Source organism: Chaetodon auriga, chromosome 6, assembly GCF_051107435.1.
Source record: "Chaetodon auriga isolate fChaAug3 chromosome 6, fChaAug3.hap1, whole genome shotgun sequence".
NCBI lineage: Eukaryota > Metazoa > Chordata > Actinopteri > Chaetodontiformes > Chaetodontidae > Chaetodon > Chaetodon auriga.
In genome coordinates, this window is record NC_135079.1 from 304,814 (window position 1) to 319,291 (window position 14,478).

The window sequence follows — 14,478 nt, forward strand, 5'->3', positions numbered from 1 at the left end:
AGAAGAATCCGTTCGAAGCACTTCATGATTACCGGGGTTAGGGCAACAGGCCGGTAATCGTTCAGGCAGGTGGCGGACGTCTTCTTAGGCACCGGTATGATGGTGGAGGACTTGAGGCACTCAGGAACCATGGACAGCTGCAGGGACAGATTGAAAATGTCCAGGAACACTCCTGCTAGCTGGTCAGCACATGTTCTCAGAGTCTGGCCTGACACCTTATCCGGTCTTGTAGCTTTGCGGGTGTTGATCCTCCTCAGGGTGGATGTCACCTGGTGCTGCTGTAGGACGAGGGGCTGGTGCTGCTCCTCCAGCCTGGGTAGACTTGTAGCTTCTCTGCTGCCTGATGTGTCAAAGCGGGCAAAGAAGCTGTTTAAGGTGTCAGGCAGAGTGGAGTCGTGGCTGGCGAGCTGAGTGCTGGACTTGTAGTCCGTCATGGTTCTGATGCCTCTCCACATGTTCCGGGGGTTGTTGTTATTGAAGTGGTCTTCAATTTTCTGTTTATGCTGGAGCTTGGCCTGCTTAATTCCTTTCTTCAGCTCTGCTCGAGCCCTGCTGTAAGCCAGCCTATCTCCAGATCTGTAGGCGGTGTCCCGGGCTTTCAGCAGGGACCGTACTGTGCCGTCCAGCCATGGTTTCTGGTTGGGAAACACTGTGATGGTCTTAACAGGGAGGACAGCATCAGTGCAGAACTGTACGTAGGACAATACAGATGATGTATACTCCTCCAGGTCTGCCCCTTCACTGAACACACTCCAGTCTGTGTGCTCAAAGCAGTCCTGAAGTGCAGACGAGGCCTCCACAGTCCATACCTGTATTGTCCTGGTGGTTGGCTTTGTTCTGCAGGCCAGAGGCTTGTATGCAGGAATCAGTTCCACTGAGATGTGGTCTGACATGCCCAGGTGTGGAGCTGCTGAAGCCTTGTAAGCAGCAGGGATGTTGCAGTAGACCTGATCCAAGATGTTATTGTCTCTGGTAGGAAAGTCTATGTATTTGTGAAATTTGGGAAACACTGCCTTCAGTTCGACATGATTAAAGTCTCCCGCCACAATCACAGCCGCTTCTGGGTTGTCGTTCATCTGCCCGCTGATTAGGCAGTACAGCTCCTCTAATGCTAGCTTAGCATTAGCCCGCGGTGGGATGTAGGCGGCCACGATAACAATGGACGAGAGTTCTCTAACCAGTTTGAACGGTCGACATTTCACCGCCAAGTATTCCAAATCAGGAGAGCAGAATGTGCCGACGGTGTGTGTAGCTGTACACCAGGCATTGTGTACGTACAGCGCCAAACCTCCGCCTCTGCTCTTACCTGAAGCTGCAGACCTGTCCACCCGATACAGAGAGCGCCCTGCTAGCTCCACCGCTGCGTCCGGGATGTTGTCGTCCAGCCAGGTCTCTGTGACAACGGCTACACAGCTGTCCATCCGTCGAGAGACAGTCCTTAGACGGACCTCGTCGATTTTGTTGGCGAGAGACCTGGCGTTGGTGAGGAAGAGACTGGGGAGCGCCGGTCTGTGAGGGTTAGCTTGTAGCCTAGCACGCAAGCCGGCTCTCTTGCCCCTCTTTTGTTTACGGTACCTCCTCCGTCTCCTAGGCAGCAGTGGGGGGATGGTGGTGGGCTCTGGAGTCCGTAGCAGCTCCGGTGGAATAAAGTCCAGTTTAGGGGGTGTGTGGAGTCCGAACTGTACCCCAAAGTTCCACAGTTCGGCCCTGCTGTACTGCGTGAGAGCTTCCAGCAGAGTGGTGAACGTAGAAATAATAAAAAACAAACAAACAAAAACGTAAACACGGGAGCCACGAGCCGCTGCGTCTGCACGCGCCGCGTCTGCACGCGCCGCCATCTTTGTTAACGCCATCTTAATTAACACAATCCAGGACACTAGGTGGGCGTCCACCTGCATTGCGGTCAGCTTGTCACCCAGTTGAGGTGGACGAATGGTGTTAAATGCACTGGAGAAGTCAAAAAACATAACCCTCACAGTGCTCGCCAGCTTGTCCAGGTGGGCGTAGACACGGTTGAGCAGGTAGATGATGGTGTCCTCAACTCCAAGTCGGGGCTTATAGGCGAACTGGAGGGGGTCCAAGAGTGGCTTGACCATGGGCTGCTCCAGGACGAGTCTCTCCAGGGTCTTCATGATGTGGGAGGTCAGTGCCACAGGTCTGTAGTCCATGGAGGTCCCAGGCCGTGGTGTCTCTGGCACAGGAACAAGGCAGGACGTCTTCCACAGCATGGGGACCCTCTGGAGACTTAGGTTCATGTTGAAGACATGGTGAAGAACTCCACAGGCACAGGCTTTGAGCACCCTGGGGCTGACACCATCAGGGCCTGGAGACTTGGAGTCTCATCAGCTGTCTTCTCACCTGCTCAGCAGTGAAGCACACTGTGGAGGTGACAGGTGGGGGTGTAGTCCTCAGGTTGGAGAGTAGTCAGTCTGGCAGCCGGAGGAGGTGTGAAGAGGAGGGGGGGGTGTAAGAAGGAAGAGGAGGAGGAGGGGGGAGTGGGGAGTGGTTGATAGTGGTCATCCAGGACAGGCAGCAGAGGAGTCGGGGGGGGATGAGCCAGGCCTGCAGTGTCAAATCTATTAAAAAATAGATTCAGTTCATTCCCTGTCAACGCTGCCTTCAAGTCCTCTGTTGTTGGTCAAGTGACAAAATGACAAAGTAGAGCACTGCCTCCCAAAACGACCAATACAAGCCATTCTGAGTCCGATGGCCACTACTGTGAAAACACAAGACGACGGCAACCCCACCTTCATTACCTTCATAACCAAACTCCACTGCTGACAGGTCGTGTGCTATGCTAATCGCAGCTAATGTAGCCTGTAGCCTGTTGCCTGCAGGAGAGCGGAGCAGCAGCTGCAGAGATCTGCTCAACAGGTTTGTTTCAACTGGATGTCTTCAACCAATGCTGAATCAAGTGACATCACCTGAGGACATTTGTCAGACTTCACACAACTTTTAAAACATATGTAGTAGAACTGCCCAAGACCTGGAAACACCCTCTGAAACCCTCCCAATGGAAGTACAGCATGAAGGGAGTACTGTTAGCCAAACCACTTTCATCACACAAGGTACTAATGTTAAAGACAGACTTTGAAAAATGTGAATTTTAGGTACGAGTTCAAACCATGGCTACTGTCAAATCTCAATTCTGATTGGTTGGAAGGTGTGTGTAAACCTTTAGTTACCAGACAGAATAACCAGACACCTATGACGCAGGTGCTTGCTTGTTGTCCTAAATGACTGTGCTAGCATCAGCCTGTGTAGGCTAAAGAGCTTAGAGCTAGAGTTATCATGTAACCAATAAAAAAACATCGGTAGGTTCTCATTGAACGGCGATCAGCAGCCTACAGCAGGCAGCTGAATGCAGCACTATCTTCTTCACTGGAGGTGCAAAGTGTTCAAGACCCCTTTCTGTTTAGCCAGATGTTGCCTAGCAACACATGCAGCATAATTTATACGGCATATTTTTTATTTTTTTATTCAATGATGTATGAAAACACAGTTTTTAATTCAATTACATGCTGTGGAGCAGTTTTTTTTCCTCTGACCAGCAGCCTGACTACAAGCTCTCCTCTGGTAATCAGAGGACAAATACATGTAGAGTTGGTTCACAGTGCATTTATTTTCCCAACAGCAGAGCTGCACAGATAGACGAGCTAGGCGTCAGTCAAACGGCCAAACTGAAGCTTTCAGATTTTCTGCTCATCAGCATTGAATCATTATTCCGCCTGGCTGTTCTGGATAAAGCCTGTGAACGAGGGGCTGCTGTTGGTCCGCCGGTAAGCCGGCAGTGGGCGTAGTAACAGATGGATGAACCACAAGACACCTGTTCTGCTTCCGGAGCGTCGTCACACTATCTGAAGGTCACGCACTGGGGCAGCATTATGCAAGTGTCAACTGAGCACACTGTCAGGGTGCTGTGACCTCTGACCTCTTTGCTATCAGTAGTCTGTTAAGTTAGAGGTTTCAGGCTGTACTCCTGTTGACCTCAGGGACGTCTGTGAAGGATTTCTCTCTCACTGATTGGTGGATGTGTTGTGATGTCTCACCTGCATCGACGCTCCCTCCACTCGGGCCACGTAGGCAAATCGATCAAGTACGGTGACAGTGACGGGAACGGCAACAAAGAAGCCGCTAACAAATGCCCGCAAGTAGCGCCTTCCTGCCGTCGCCTGCTGAGCCATCACCTGGACAGGAAACAACAAAAAACAGGAAACAATATCATCAGAACCGTGACGACAGACAGGAAACCCAACTGCACTCAGGTTAGATTAGATTACGTTTGATTTAACTTTATTGATCTCTGTCGGGAGTGAAAAAAATCACAGAGCAAACAGTCACAGCATGAGCATGTGCTAAGTGAGGAGCATGTAACATGAAACCAGTGAAACAACTGAAGGACAAACCGCGTCACAGCATAACAACAAAAAATATACATGAAGCAAAAAGGCTTTTTGTCCTCCACGCTGAATCTGCAGTGGAGCTGTGTTAGAAAGCATCATCAAACATCAAATTACATGTGAACTGCAGACAAACATGCTGGATGAATAAAGCCAATACATCCATCACAGTGCCAGCTGACTCACAGCCTGTCCGTTCACACCTGGCATCAGCACGTGACCTTTGTCTGGATGAGGAAACAGCACGTTAATGTCGCCGTCAGTCCTGCACAAAGGACTGTGATCAAACTGTGAAAAGATCCGTCGGTGGTCTGACTCACATTGTGTCTGGATGTCATGACAGCTTGACCACATCTTGAAAGAAATCTTCACTTAACTCTGCCTCTTCCTGCTATCACACCTTCCCTCAGAAAAGGTCATTTAAAAATGAAGGACGTCTGTGCCACAGAGTCGTAATGTTCGTAACAGTGTCCTGCAGACTCTGAAGAACCTCAGTCTACTTAGCAGATGGAGACTGTGGTCCTTCAGAGTCTGCAGGTCACTGTTAAGAACAGGCAGCGTGTGGTGAGATCATTTTAACAAATCATCAGCTGTACAGCGTTCTCTGCGGATCATCAGCTGACCTTTGTGGGCTTCATGACTGAGACAGTGATTCAAACCAATGGAACCCATCACACGGCGTCACTGGATAACATCCATTTCCGATAGAAGGACAGTATTACTACATGTATCAGTCTAACTCGTGTAATGTTGGAGTTTAATCACCACATACAGGAAGTCTTCCTTCCATCAGTTTCACTGCAGGTTTGGACACACTGAGCCTGTACTTTTTCATCCACTTTGCTTTTCACAGCACGCTCCAGGAAGCCCAGACAGGCGTGAAATGACCGAGCGGCCGGCAGCAGCGGCGGCCATGCACCACTGCCTCCAGCAAACAGCTAACAGCCTCGTGTGGATGTCCACTGTACTCACTCCAGAGATCTTCTACAGCTACGACCTCCACATCACAAGACTTCAAATGAAACATCATCAAACCCACAATGTACTCCCTTAACGACTCCACATCTGCAGCCGGACAAGCGTCAGTCACTGCAGCCGTGAACTGTTACAGAAAAGTAGAAGCTAATCCGTGTTTAGCTTCACTACGATGTGAGTCTCTCCACAACATGACTGCCAGCCAACAAGATGGAGTACTACAAGATATGGAAATGCCAATAAAAAAAGATGTGAATTTAAAACTTCAGTCAGTGAAGGGTGAACCTGATTTCTTAAACTTCACAAAGAAAGACAGAAGCACCCTTTGATTCAGATCAAGGATCAGTGAGTAAACAACATCCACGATCACAGCATCCAGCAACAGTGTCTCTGAGTCCATGTGTTCATCTCCTTCATCCTTCATGTGTTCACAAAGTCGCTCCATCCTCTGTGATCGACTGAGCCTTTCCAGGATGCCCCTTTCATACCCAATCATGATCCTCTCACCTGTGACCAATCAGCCTGTTTACCTGTGGAATGTTCAAACAGGTGTTTTTGGAGTCTGTCAGTCTGTGAAACGTGTTGCTGCTTCAGATTCACAAGAGATATTTACAGAAATCAATGAAGCTGATGAGGAGGAACATGAAACATATTGACTTTGAGCTGTTCTCAGGTCAGTTTGTGTCAGAGAGGATCAGATCAGCTGATCACTTCCTGTTTGATTGATGTTTTGCTGTTCTGGGATTTGCATTGACACACACACACACACACACACACACACACACACACACACACACACACAGTGTGTGTGTGTGTTCCCGGCCTCAGTGTACGTTACGTCCTATTAAACACAGCGATCTTCCTCCTCTGGGCTTTGTGAGACGTCGGTTAGCCTCCTCGTGCTGGAGGGAGGAAACTCCGGCGCCGGAGCAGAGAATCTCTCCCAGCATAACAATCCATCCTGACATGAACATATTGCCATTACGCTTTCACACCGCACAGAGAACAAGTGTATCATCTGAGGGAGCTCGACGGGGAGCTTCCAGGTTTCCGGCCGAGTCGTTTCGTGCCGACACCTCGGAGCCCCGCGGCGCTCGCGCTCAGACGACCTTGTTTCCTGCAGTTGAACGATGTGGCTGACACAGCAGGTCCCACATCAAAGTCACGGTGAAACGAAGACTCTGTCTCACCTTGTTAGCTCAACGTCCACGTTAAAATACAGGCTTCTAATGAGACATCCAAAAACTACACTTTCTTTCTCAGGTTTCCATTAAAGATCCGTCTTATCACTAAAGCAGTGGCATCACAAAGTGACTGCTGGCAGGTGAAAACTTGTATCTCCACACTGTCAGCGTCTGGGAACCACAGCAGTTTATGGATCGTTTTCATTATTTTAACTGATCTACACTATAAAGTCCATTCTGCATGTGCTGTAAATAACACAAACTTTTGAGTGGCAAAGCGGTAAGTGGTTCATGAATCAGCCAATAAGAGTGCTTGATCAATTGTAAGGCCACTAACTTGACTCTGACAGATGTGATGGTGACTATCGCAGCTGCACTGTGAACGTCTCCACAAAAAACCAAGAGGTGGACTGAGCTGCTGTCACGAGTCCACCGTCTGATCCAGCTGCATGGTGGCTCACAGACAGACCCACAAGCGGTGGATGTGTCGGTCCTTACATTATCGTTCCACAAACGCTGAAACCCGACTCTAATACTGCAGCTTTCTAACCAGGGTCAAGCTGTTTTTGGACACCCAGCACTTGTGGAAACGGCTGCCAGGCCTCCAGCCTCTGAGTGGCATTTCCAATAGCAACAGTTAAGTGACTTAGAGGCCGTGAGGAGACGAGACGTTAGCTGCTGTGATGATGATGATGATTCAGGCTGTTTGCTCTTCCTCAACAAGCTCACACACTGAAGCACTCGTCGTTAACCATCAGTCATTCAACAGGCCGTCCTCCGTAAGAGCCCACATTCAGGGGGACCCACCAACATGTGGGAGCTACTTAGCCTAGCCTGCTAATGCTAGCACTGATGCCCACGGCAGGCTCCTCTTATGTCGGTGTCTGCAGATGCACTCAGTGCTGCGTTTGTGCAGCAGGTCCGGTCCCGTGGGTCCACGGGTGTTTGGAGGGGGTCCGGCTCCAGGCCGCAGTGGACCCGGTTCATGTCTGACAGGGACGTTTGTTTCCCATCTCTCTGCTCACTTTTCCATCGGTCCATCGTTGGATATCTAACAAAGATGCAGAGCTCTCATTGGCTGGCCTGTTTTTCCAACCATGAATACAACCAATGAGCATCAATGACCAGACACCAGACCCATTTGAATGAGTGGGAAACCAAAGCAAAGCAAAACAGAAGCTGAAACGTGAGTCTGGAGAAAGAACAAAACTTATTAAGACGAGGCCATGACAGCCTCTGTGGAAACGTCTCTGTCTGGTTCTGACCAACAGGCATTCTGGGTCTACAGGTTCTGGATCAGCTGCTGACTAGGCGGTATGATGGCTGTAGGAGGTCAACGCCCCCGAACTTTTCCCCACATCTAAAAGGACCAAGTCAGCTGTATGGGAGTACTTCAGCTACGGTAAAAAGACAGACGGCCACGGCTTGGAGGAAGAAGGTCGCCGACGTGCAAAACATGCCTGCGGACAGTGGCAGCCAGAGGAGGCAATACATCAAATATGATCTGCAGCTATGGGAGCACCACCCATCGCTATATGCTAAATTCAAGGTAAAGTTAATGCTGCCTTGAAATGAACGAGCTACCCTTAGCGCCTGGCATTAGTGAAATGAGCTTGTTACTGAGGCAGGTACGGTGACTGGCATGCTAAGACGGATAACACCAGTTAGCTTCCTCTCTAACATGACGCGAAGAAGAGAAGCACAGGCTTAATGATATGTTTTACTTTAATGCTACAATTAAGTTTAGCTCTATAACCTGTGTCATTTACAAATTCAGGTTAAATTCACATGCCTGTCTTCATTTTTCTTTTTAGGACAGCAGTAGCTCTGGCAGCAACAGGGCATCCATGTAAAAAGCTGAAGGTCAGCCCACGATTCAGCAAACATTTGAGAAACAAGTCTCCAAAAAATGTTGAGATTCAGTTTTAAGCTCCTGCCTGCGTTTATTTATTGATGTTCTGATCTTGAGCCACAACAACACAACAACGAATTTTGTGTTGTTGTTCAATGGAAATGGTTTCTCTTTTTTTCTTTTTTCAAAACAACACATTTTGGAGTTGTAATCATGAGACCGTGACATTTTTGCCTAAGGTTATCTCACCCTCAGAATCTTGCCTGCTGCTGCCCCTCTGGGGCTTCGCTTATGACGCGACGACGGCCGTTCTCCAGCAGAGAGCGTGAGCTCCGCTGGGGGAGCAGACTTTATCAAGTCCGCAGGAAAGACAGTGACACCGTCGACATCGAGACAAACGACTTCACGCAGCATCTCTCTCCCGCCATTGTTATTCATGTCGGCGCCTAATATGCAGAAGCAGCTCCGTAACAAGTCGAGGCAGCAGAGCAGACGGTTATCATAAACAAACACTGACTGGAGTTATTAGACTTATTAGACTGCGACAGGCGCAGAAATAAGAGCTCCTGCTTTTATATCAGCTCCATAAAAGACTGACTGAAGTTCAAGAGCAGGATGGGGAGGCCTCTTTATGTCTAAAAGCAGCTCCTCAGACATCGGTCGAGAGTTCAACAAACCCATTTCCACTAACCCTTTCCAATTTATTCAGATTAGCCAAATACAGAGGGTATAAATATCAGCTTCAGTGAACAGAGGGCCCCGGAGCAGACCTCAGGTCAGCATATCAGCCGGTATCAAGCGGAGACTTTGTGCTGTGCTTTTGCTCCGATTGCTGAATTGAATTTCTGGGTCTCCATCTCAGCCGGTGACTAATGCTGCCGTTCCAAAGCTTTTCCAGACCGATAAATCCACAGGCAGGATGCAGCAGGCAGCGGGGAGGCTGATTACAGCCGGCCGCTCTGAGATCTCCCCCAAACCGGCTCCACTTCTGCCTGGGCAGCACTTCTGGGCTTTGCAGACAGAGAGCAGTATAAAACCTGACCTAGAAAGAAGTGTGATGGAGGCTGAAGGAAGTGAGAGCTGTGGCGCAGAGGAAGAGGACACGAGCCTGACGCTGTCTTCGTCAAACCAGCGTGACGGGCAGCTGCTGGTGAAGAGTTTTAATGAGGGCAGTTTCAAACACACGCAGAGATTCACAGAGAACAGCAGCGTCTTCTGAGGAGGTCGACGCTGATAAGATAAGATAAGATAAGATAAGATAAGGGCTCACTGGGCTTTTTGGAAAAAAGGTATATATACACGCTAATATCAGCTGAATGAATTTTATTTTTATTTTTATTTTTATTTAACCTTTATTTAACCAGATAAAAAACCCATTGAGATCAGGATCTCTTTCACAAGGGTGACCTGGCCAAGAGGTCTGTAGCACATGTCATAAGAGCAGTTACAAGGAAATGATGGTAATGAGCGGTTCCACACATGAAACATACATGAACATGACTGCATCCCATGAAAAACGTGTTCCACATGTGAAACACACGTGAAGGCAAAAATCAAAAAATCAAAGCCTTCGCTCATGAAAAACCAGCTGAAATTCAGCTGTAACGCAGAGCGTGATGCGGCGTGTTAGGACCCTGAGTCATGTGGTTTGTGGTGTGTGTGTGTGTGTGTGTGTGTGTGTGTGTGTTCATCTTGGTTCTCTCTCCCCTCCCCTTCAGTGAATGTGTGTTGCAGGTGGAGTCCTGGGATTGGACGGCCAATCAGCAGAAGCTACTTAAACTCCAGCTGGCAGCAGTCGGCCCTTCTCTCCTTTCCCAGTCCAAAGACAACGAACCAGCAGTCCTGCCTGTGTGAGCTGCTGGTGTGGTGAAATTCAACAGTCTCTAGCATTGTGAATAGTAAATTTGTGGTGACCTAATGGTGCCGTTGGTGTCATTTATTTGTTTTATTTTTATTTGATTAGGGAAGTTCAGGGCTCAACAGTGAGGTTTTGTTTGTTTTTTTGGGCATAACTCAGCACCAGACATTTAAAGCTACCTTCACTTTGGACTTATTCTGTGCCGCTGATCTTTCTTGGGAGTGGGAAGACGGGGGGTCACACACCATGTTATGCCTGGTCCTCCCCTAGACCGGGGCCATAACAAGCATCAGTGAGACAGACAAGCTGTTCTGATAAACCAGATGGAGAAAACACGCCAAGTTTTCTTCTCTTCTAAAATGCTAATAATACTACACCACACTACATCCACTCAATTTAGCTTCAACAAAACTCACATGACACAGTTATTATTTGGATGTTCACATGGCAATCACAGAAATTCCAATATGACTTCAACGCGGCACCTGCTGAAGTGTGGACTGCCGAAGTGTGGACTCCCCCCCCCCCCCCCCCCAAGCTGTGCCATCGGTGTGTGAATTCATATGTATGTCACTTTGATGAAAGCGTCCCCTAATGACTTTTTTAATTATAATTGTATTTTCCATGGTTGCATTATGCCCCACCCCGTCAATCGAATCAGCAACATTTCTGCCAACTCAAGACATTACTGTCAAATAATGCTTTACTTGAAATTAGAAATTGTGTTAAAATGATGACAAAGTCAGAAACCCAACATGCTTCAGGACAAGAGGCCAAAACTGAGACGGTGAATTTATCCAAAGCCTTCAGACGCCGACACACAATGGAACCGACTTCCAGAAGAAAGAGGATTTAAACACGACACTGAGCTTCCTTTGGACATTTGACGTACCAACTAAAGTCTGTCCACTTCCAACCTGGAAAATGTCCTTCACATACATAAAGAGACCAGATCCAGGAGAATGTAAACATGTTGGATGAGGAGCTCCGGTGACTACAGCAGCCACGTGGTCACGTCACAATCACGTCAAACAACATGTCAGCGTGGAGCTCTTTGTGCCGACTGTGCCGTCATTTGGAACTTCCTCTCCATCACTTGTCACCGCTGTGGATGTGCAAAGGTCTCTGAAGACCTGGTGAGGGTTTGATGAGCATCATGCTAACAGACAGACGTACGCCAAGCATCGCCTCTGATGGAGCAACAAAACGTCATGTGGGCGAATTTGCTCTGACTTTGCATGAGGTGCTTATATGAAATAAGTCATTGGCCGGATAATCTCTTTAACATTATCACTGAATATTTATTCATCTCCAGACCACCAAGCCTCGCCGTGCTCGCTCAGCCACAACTAAGGTGATTATTGGACGGCTGTCAATGTTGACTGTAAGCTTGGGGATCCAGACCCACCGCTGGGGACACAAATGGGATTTGTCTCTCATGCAGAACATCAGACGTGGCTTTTTAGACCACGACAGCAGGGAGAGCATTACGAAAATCCCTGCCTCTGCTCACCTCGGAGGCCTAATGGGCAGTTTGAGCCACAGCGCTGCAGTCATTAGCTCAGGCTGCCACTGCCTGTCACAAACATGGCTGCTTCAGAGGGTCGTGACGGAGCCAAGAGTGGACAGAAAATCAACTCACATGACGGCAAAATCACAAACTACAGGAAGCAACAAATGACTCTGAAGTGGACACTGTTGACAAGAGGTTCAATCTGAGCTCTTTGTTCCAGACGCTCCACCATGAGACAGACACATCCAAACACTGAGGAGTGTCTCTACCACGAGACACACGAGACGGACACATCCAAACACTGAGGAGTGTCTCCACCACGAGACACACGAGACGGACACATCCAAACACTGAGGAGTGTCTCCACCACGAGACACACGAGACGGACACATCCAAACACTGAGGAGTGTCTCCACCATGAGACGGACACATTCAAACACAGAGCTGCTCCATGTCCTTGTGGCTTTCTGTCATTCAGCTTCATGAGTCCACAACAAGGACATAATGTGATGTTCCTGAGGGAGGACATCTGTGGTCTCTGACAGTGCATCATGTCTCTGAGCAGCTCTACGCTCTGTGCTGGGACGTGTTCCACTGTACCAACAGAAATCTACTTACTATCAAATCGTGAGTCTTACAACACGAGTGTTCAATTCACAGTCATCAAAGACGTCTGAGAGACAGAGCATTCAACTTCTGTCTGACCAATAACTTCAAACATTTCATCAATAACTGGATGCTGTTCATCAATAACTTCAGTCTAAATCATTCACATCAGCTCTCCAGTTTCCCTCCAAGTTGACAGCTCTTTGAATACAGCAGCTAACATTAAGATAAGACTTTATCTTATCTTGGGTAGCAACAGCTCATTGGTTTAGCATGTTTGGTGACTGAAAGGTTTGATTCCATTATTAGTTTTTAGCTTTTAATTTACATTTTGAGTGTGATGCAGCACAGAAGGAAAACATCCCATCATCGAATCGATGCTTCTACACAACCACCCAAACTGTTAGCTGTTTAATGTTATACTGCGGCGTTCCTAATATTCTGTCCACCTGGTTCATTTAAATGAGCCTGTGTGTTAGAAGCAGCTGAGTGTACAGAGACGGTTTGGAGCTGGACTGATGTGTTACCTCCTGTTAGCTGTGGCTTCTGTTAGCTGTAGCTCCTGTTAGCTGTGGCTTCTGTTAGCTGTGGCTTCTGTTAGCTGTAGCTTCTGTTAGCTGTGGCTTCTGTTAGCTGTAGTGTCTGTTAGCTGTGGCTCCTGTTAGCTGTAACTCTTGTTAGCTGTAGCATCTGTTAGCTGTGGCTCCTGTTAGCTGTAGCATCTGTTAGCTGTAACTCCTGTCCTCTTAGCTCCTTTGACCTTTTTGGGTCTCACGTTATTTAAATTAATCTATTAAAGAAGTTTAGGGGGGATATGTCTCCTCGGTGGAGCTGATAACAACTCATGGACATCTGAGAGACGACACAGTTAAACACTAAACACGCAGAAATAACATCTTTATTTCATAAATATTGACATCATTAATCAGAGTCTGTTTCCACCAACAGTCACCTCACAGCGCTGCACTAAGCAACAGCAGCTGTTTATCATCACACAATTAATCAATTAGTTTTCTGTCGATCGGTCAATCGATCAACAGACTAATTGTTTCAGCTCAAATGCAAAGAAATCAGTAACCAGGGCTGTCTGGTACACAGAAGTGAAAAGGTAAAGTTACTACCTTTCCTCCCAGCTGAGTACCAGGAGAAAATGGCCTGAAAAGAAATATTCGCGAACCTCAGAACTGCAAGTTCCCAACCTGTGAGTATACCTGTGCAGCTATCCAACCTGCACAGTGGTCTACCTGCACAGTGGTCTACCCGTTCAGGTAGTCGTGCTCAGTAGTTCTCCACATCTGCCTGTTTGCTGTAGATTCACAGCAGCAGTGACAAACTTTCTTCACACAGACTGAACAGACTCTGAACATCTGAAGCAGTCACAGAAACATCTCTTCACTTCCACCTTAACAACATTTATTCTCAAACAAACTCCGTTTTCCACCTTTACGCTCGCTCAGCACAGGTGTAATCAGTCACGCTGCTGCTGCACTTTACCCCCCGTGTGCTAACAGATAGCCGCTAATGTTAACCGGCTTTCACTTTTCAAACAAACACGGGAATGAAACAAGATGCCAGAGACAGCGGCTCAGTGAAACGTGCAGGAATGAAGCAGAAGTCTGTTTACTATCGTCCAACATCACAACTTTACCTGTGAAACTCAGGCTGAAGCTAAAGAGGCTAACACACCTACCAGCTGCGTGAGGTCCGTCTTCCTGTTGTGGTCCTACGTCAGCGGTGGCCGCCGGGTCCTAAAACCCGCCTAATGTTGTGAATTTAATGTAAGTCATTTTAATAATAATAATAATAATAATAACACAAAATAAAAAACTCCTACAACTTTTGATCAACACTGCATATGTTAAATAGTCAACGACAAATGAAAAACATCAGAATATCTGAATATACTGCAATATTGCACAACATTTATTTATATTTACAGTATATTTGCATTTACATTTAGTTTTATCTTGTATTTACTGCTGCTTTTTCTGTATATATTTGTTGTCACTTTTTTGTTTACTTTTTAAATTCTTGTATATATTCTGTAGTCGTCTGTATGCTTTTTGTTCATTTCTACTGCAACAAAACAG

At 47.5% G+C, this 14,478-nt stretch overlaps 1 protein-coding gene across 7 annotated transcripts in view; it reads right to left on the minus strand.

Moving 5' to 3' along the window:
* The window catches only part of immp2l (inner mitochondrial membrane peptidase subunit 2), a 104,524-nt gene extending 90,400 nt beyond the window's left edge, over nucleotides 1-14,124 (minus strand). For 2 of the 7 annotated variants that reach the window (XR_013077273.1, XM_076733071.1), the window contains exons 1-2: nucleotides 14,079-14,124; nucleotides 4,050-4,187 (exon numbers count right to left, since the gene is read on the minus strand). Coding sequence is in view for 5 of the 7 variants with exons in the window: in XM_076733071.1 (XP_076589186.1) it covers nucleotides 4,050-4,184 (135 nt within the window). In the remaining 2 variants the exon portion in view is untranslated. Of the gene's footprint in view, nucleotides 1-4,049; nucleotides 4,188-4,603; nucleotides 4,624-12,915; nucleotides 13,058-14,036 lie in introns of those variants that run through there. The other 5 variants (XR_013077274.1, XM_076733073.1, XM_076733074.1 and 2 more) reach the window with 5 other exon arrangements.
* Between the last annotated feature and the right edge of the window lie 354 nt (nucleotides 14,125-14,478).